The 6,092-nt window shown below is 38.3% G+C and overlaps 1 protein-coding gene and 1 pseudogene across 2 annotated transcripts; one reads left to right on the top strand and one right to left on the bottom strand.

Moving 5' to 3' along the window:
* The first annotated feature begins 561 nt into the window (after positions 1–561).
* LOC143600147 (beta-galactosidase 3-like) lies at positions 562–4,219 on the top strand (annotated as a pseudogene). Its single transcript, XR_013147421.1, has 15 exons — positions 562–623; positions 703–795; positions 942–1,085; positions 1,188–1,276; positions 1,370–1,475; positions 1,568–1,655; positions 1,756–1,874; positions 1,955–2,119; positions 2,185–2,363; positions 2,459–2,568; positions 2,639–2,748; positions 2,833–2,942; positions 3,021–3,134; positions 3,214–3,753; positions 3,833–4,219. The product of XR_013147421.1 is annotated as a beta-galactosidase 3-like (transcript).
* Positions 4,220–4,423: 204 nt separating this feature from the next.
* On the bottom strand, positions 4,424–5,427 carry LOC143600146 (protein RTE1-HOMOLOG-like). The gene is made up of 2 exons (XM_077077916.1): positions 5,029–5,427; positions 4,424–4,915 (listed from the first exon to the last, which is right to left on the bottom strand). The coding sequence occupies exons 1-2, from the start codon at positions 5,296–5,298 to the stop codon at positions 4,490–4,492; spliced, it is 696 nt and encodes a 231-aa protein (XP_076934031.1). The 5' UTR covers positions 5,299–5,427; the 3' UTR covers positions 4,424–4,489.
* Positions 5,428–6,092: the final 665 nt, after the last annotated feature.

Here is a 6,092-nt window from a genome sequence, read left to right as displayed (position 1 = left end):
TTAGTGCGGGTAGCCTTCCCTGATGGCTTGTATCCGCAGCTGCGGGAACAGGCGGGGTACTTCACCATTGGGAGGCTTTCCCTGCGGGTACAGCTGGCGTACTGCGCGTAAGGTTCTCTGAGCATGGTGGGTCCTGCTGGAGCACTTGGTCATTGCGCAGATGTCCCTATTCAAGGTGAGTCTTGCGGGTCCAACTGGGCTCTGCTGGGACCTACCTCTTCAGGTTACTATTTATCAACTTATTGTGTGTTTCAATTATGTGTAGTTTATTCAAATCATTATCTTTAAATGTATTAAGTTTTATATTTTTAAATAAAAACAAATAACCGGTTACCTTTTGTTTAAGTCACCGGGTCCATAAAAGAATAAGATCTATAGGTTTGATACATTTACAGAACAATTTTAGCATGCTGCACATAACTACAATCGAGTCAATAATATTTTAACGTAGTTGACCTTTTAAATTAATAGCATTTTTGTTGTGCAGAAAAAGAAATGATATAAAATTATGTGTTAGCATATATATATTAAACAGTTAATGTAACACTTTGAGCAGAGGGTTTCCAGTTTGGCTGAAGTATGTACCTGGCATTAGTTTCAGAACTGATAATGAGCCATTTAAGGTGACAATGTCTCTAATTATTTCATTCCATTTAAGGCTAAAACAGACTATTTAAAAATGTATTTTGATCTCTTCTGCAGAGGGCTATGAAAGGTTTCACTGAGAAAATTGTTAACTTGATGAAGTATGAAAAACTATTTGAATCCCAAGGAGGCCCAATAATACTCTCTCAGGTATAATTTGACGTGTTAATCGATTCACTTTACGGTCTTCTTTGTCAAAACCAAACCAAACCCAATTTGCAATTCAGTTCGGTTTATCGTTCTCGGTTTCAGTTTGTTTAAAACCGAATATCGAACACCCTGGTAAAACTTGTCAGATAGGGAACGAATATGGGGCGCTAGATAAGAAATTTGGAGCTGCTGGATACAACTACATGACTTGGGCTGCAGAAATGGCCGTTGGACTACGTACAGGTGTCCCTTGGACCATGTGTAAACAAGATGATGCACCGGATCCTATTGTAAGCACTATTCCAACCCGGCCCGATTTCTACTAGTAATTTCGTTTGTAAAAATTTCTGGGCTATGGGCCGGATACTTAACTCACAAACATCATGTGGCAGATTAATACATGCAATGGTTTCTATTGTGATGCTTTCAAACCCAACAAGCCATACAAACCAACAATGTGGACCGAGGCGTGGACGGGCTGGTATCTGTTTTTGGATCACTATATTTGCATCAAAAACAGGTTAAAGAATCAAAATGCCTATAACTTGAACTTTGTGCCTTCAATTCTCTACAGGTTTACTGAATTTGGTGGTGCGGTTCACAAGAGGCCCGTTCAAGATTTAGCGCTTGCTGTCGCCCGATTCATACAAAGGGGCGGGTCATATGTCAATTACTACATGGTTTGCTTTTCATTATAAAGTCATAAAGTCTTATTCACCCTATGATACAAAGCGTGTGCAAAGGTTGACTTAATTGACTTGAAATATGGCAGTACCATAGAGGCACGAACTTTGGACGATCTGCAGGGGGGCCTTTCATCACCACTAGTTATGATTATGATGCTCCACTAGATGAATACGGTAGTATTTTAAAACTTATACACAATGTTCTATTATTGTTAGGAATCCCAAATTTGGATGTCTATTTAATCTCAAAAGTCAAATTCTTTAATCTTTATAGGCTTGACCAGACAACCAAAATATAGCCATTTGAAAGAGCTTCACAAAGCGATCAAAAAATGTGAACCGGCTTTAGTGTCGGGAGATCCTACTGTCTTGTCTTTAGGAACCCATCAACAGGTTTGGATCTTTATTAGACTCGAATCTTGAACTTGTATAAAAGTGTAGAAAATTTGTACTAAACGATTATCAATCTCCAGGCTTACGTATACCATTCCAAATTTGGACATTGTGCGGCTTTTCTATCAAACTATGACACGGCTAATGCCACACGGGTGTTGTTCAATAAGATGCACCACACCTTACCTCCATGGTCCATCAGTATTCTTCCTGATTGTAACAATATCGTCTTCAATACTGCCAAAGTATGTCATTTGATTAGCTTTACTAACATTGGTATGGTTTTGTTAACATCTGGCAAATTGTGCAGATTGGAGTTCAATCAACACGAATGACGATGTTACCAACCAACTCTCAGTTGTTTTCATGGCAGACATTTAGTGAAGATCTAACCACCAGTGACGAAGACTCTGCTTTCACCACATTTGGTCTTGTGGACCAAGTAAATGTCACAAGGGATGCTAGTGATTATCTTTGGTATACAACTAGGTATGACTCTACAACTCTAATCCTCTCTTTTCTTCCTTATCAATATTGCAAAAGCGTGTGCTTTCATGACTCAAAATCAAACTCTGACCTGACAGTGTTAATGTTGGGCCATCCGAGTCATTCTTGCATGGTGGAGAGTATCCAGAGCTCTTAGTGCAGTCCACTGGGCGCGCTCTTCATGTGTTCATAAACGGACAACTTTCAGGTATTGTTTGGTGATAGTGAAAGAAAAACGACTAATATATGCTGAACCCTTAACCCGGATATTGTTAAAGGTTCGGCTTTTGGAACAAGGGAAAATAGAAGAATCAGATACAAGAATAATATCAAACTCCGTTCTGGAATGAACCAAATTGCACTACTTAGTGTTGCCATGGGATTGTCGGTTAGTTTCCTGTCTCTTTAACAACTCCACATGCTCCATCAAGTATCAACTCTAACACGAGTTTTGTTTTTTGTCTTTTGTAAGAATATTGGGGGCATTATGAGAGTTGGGAAACCGGAGTACTAGGTCCAGTGATTTTATATGGACTTGACCATGGAAAGCGGGACCTGACCCATGCCAAATGGTCTTACAAGGTTTGGTCCACTCGCAACACCCTTTTTATGTCGTATGTTCGAGTTGTGTGCTAAAACGTCACTCACGGGTTCACTCAGGTTGGTATGAAGGGTGAGGCCAAGGATGTTGTTTCCACAAATGGCATGTCTTCGGTTGAATGGGTCCAGGGTTCGCTAATCGCACAAAAGAGTCAACCGTTGACATGGCACAGGGTATGGAGAACTGAACCATCGTTCATTTCTGGCGTCTGATGAGCTTGTTAACAAACCTAACCATCTTGAACATTTTCAGGCTTACTTCAATGAACCTAATGGCAATGAACCATTGGCTCTGGACATGCATAGTATGGGGAAGGGTCAAGTGTGGGTCAATGGTCAAAGCATTGGACGATACTGGACAGCTTATGCAACCGGTGATTGCAGACGTTGCCATTACAATGTGAATTATCGCCCTACTAAATGTCAAGTTGGTTGCGGTCGACCAACCCAACGATGGTACCATGTACCTAGATCATGGTTAAAACCAACAGGCAATATGTTGGTACTTTTTGAAGAACTTGGAGGCGATCCCACTAGGATTTCACTAACAAAGAGATCAATGACAAGTGTATGTGCTGATATGTTTGAATCTCACTCAAACACCACGGATTGGCATACCGAAAGCAATGGGAAAACGCAAGTGATTCATAGACCAAAAATACCTCTTCAATGCGGTCCGGGTTTATTAATTTCTAAAATTAAATTTGCAAGCTATGGAACCCCAACTGGAGGATGTGGTACCTTCCAAAAAGGAACTTGCCATGCTCCTACCTCTTATGGTATTGTTAACAAGGTGCATGCTTTTGTTAGCCTATATACTGTGTGCATATACAGTTGTACGAAGCAAGGGCTAATTGATTTGTGTTTTACAGAGGTGCATAGGAAAAGAGAGATGCGCAGTCACCATATCAAACAGCAACTTTGGTCAAGACCCGTGCCCAAACAAATTGAAACGGTTGACCGTTGAAGCCATCTGTGCTCCAAATTCAAGGGATTGAGCTCATGAGCTGAACAACAAAACGTCCCAACTAATCTGATACCAATTTTAGTTTAGATTAATTTCTTCACAGGGTTTTTTTATTTAATTTAATCATAGATTAGAAATGCTGGTTTACATAAGTTAGTGAAGGTCCTAGAGTTCTATATTGGATCCTATACTGAACATCACAGAGAGTTTTCTTTGCAGTTGATGGAGATAAATATATGAATTTGTTTGGTCAAAGTCAATTGTTGAACTAATGTTACAAATAACCAGACAAATTTATCAACCCCGGAAAATAAAAAATACACAGCACAGTTATACTTATTAACAAATACCATGAACAGAAAGATGTATGCAGCTCATTTGTAGCAAGATTCAAACCAATTTTGAAGTTAAAAGAGTCAGAACAGGACCTTTATAAGGAACCATATTCTTATTCATTTTAATGGTACAAGCATAATTCTAGAACTTGTATAAACATAGGTGATGTTTCTACTAAAAAATCAAAACAAACACAAATTTAATAAAGCTACATGTAAAAGAGCTACTAGACATGTATAAGGCTTTTGAAATAATACGTACTGCAAAGAAACCATCCAACAAGAAGAAATGCAAAGAACGCCAAGAAGGTTAGAAAGCTTGCCCCTCCGAAGGTGACTCCAATGATGAACACCAACGCAAATGGCAGACAAGATCGAATCATAGATGCTGTATTAACCCATTTGCCCTTAAACAATATCAAAACAGCCAAGTTCACCACATTCCACCCGCCAGACTGAAACTCCAACTTGTTGAGATTGTTTGCTACAAATGAGTGACAATTGCAGCTAAAGATGTTGTAGGCTAGGTGCTGATATTCTTGTGTGCTTTTTCTTAATGCATCATCCCACGTGTACTCGTTTCTTCCTGACTCTACTAAACTATACTCTTCTTCGGTTCTGAAAGTAGTTGAAGGATTGGAAGTAATGGAGCACTGTTATAAACAGAAAGCAAATAAGCATAATAAGCATGATAATCGGTAAAAGATCAAGTCTTTGAAACAAGTATACAATTTATTTTTTTTATTTTATTTTTTATTTTTTTTACCTTTTCTTTGCTTATTTGGATGTAACGAGACACAGATCCAAATGCAAAATTATCAACACAGATGAAATTGGGCCCTGCAAAATCGAGGATAACTCCATCCTCTCTGCCTATCCCAACATGACCAATGAAAGGAAGGAGCCATGAAACTACTGGAAGAGGTGTCCATACAATGCAGCAGGGAAAGCGGGCTCTTTCCGGATCAATCTGCTTGTTATGTGGAGCATCTTGCTCAATCATCATGCCGCCTCTAGGTTCTGTATCTGATTCCATAGCCAAATCTGTAAAGCTCAACCTTTTAAGCACAACAACGAACAAAACCCTAAATGTTGGCAATCATATATTAAAGGGAACAAAATCATGTATACATTCATCAATTGACAATTAACAAACCACGAAGATTAGGACTGTCAACGAACCAAACGAACGCGAACAAGGGCATGTTCGTGTTTGTTCATTTAACTTTAAACGAGTACGAACACTTAATCGTACAAATATTTGTGTTCATGTTTGCACGTTTAAAAAATGAACATGCTTGTGTTTGTTTGTTTAAAATGTAAACAATTAGTTCACGAACATAAATGAACATGACTGAACAAAGATACCCGAACATATATGAACAAACATAAATGAACACAAACGAACAAATATAAAACATCAGTAGATGACTCATCCAGAAAATATTTAATTATTTTATATTTAATATGTAAACGAGCTTAAATGAACACAAATGAACGAACAAAACATGTATTCATGTTCATTCGCTTACCTAAACAAAGCGTTCACGGAACGTTTGGTTCGTTAACAGGCCTAATGAAGATATCTCTAATTTAACATTATTGATGAATAACAGTTGGCTGAGTGATTTCAACAACATTAAGAAACGGCACCATCTGTAACAGAGATTGAAGTCTTCTTAAACTATACAAGAATAAATGCTCAATTTCTCATGTAATTAAGTTTGATCTCGATAAGAACAATATACAAATGCAATTCGTAGTTGTAATTTTGATCGGATATAGAAAGAAAACCCTAAGCGAGAATCGTACAAGAGGAAATGAAATGAA

Source organism: Bidens hawaiensis, unplaced genomic scaffold, assembly GCF_021521415.1.
Source record: "Bidens hawaiensis isolate Kalapana, Puna unplaced genomic scaffold, B.hawaiensis_p1.1 tig00053463_1, whole genome shotgun sequence".
Classification (NCBI taxonomy): domain Eukaryota; kingdom Viridiplantae; phylum Streptophyta; class Magnoliopsida; order Asterales; family Asteraceae; genus Bidens; species Bidens hawaiensis.
The sequence above is the reverse complement of the archived record's forward strand: the minus strand, read 5'-3'. Positions and strand labels throughout refer to the sequence as shown.

Excerpts from the sequence above, each read along its gene's own strand:
- LOC143600146 (XM_077077916.1), bottom strand. The coding sequence starts at position 5,298 with ATGGAATCAGATACAGAACCTAGAGGCGGCATGATGATTGAGCAAGAT. Across the intron at positions 4,916-5,028 it reads TCCAAATAAGCAAAGAAAAG|TGCTCCATTACTTCCAATCC; the intron begins GTAAAAAAAATA and ends TGTTTATAACAG.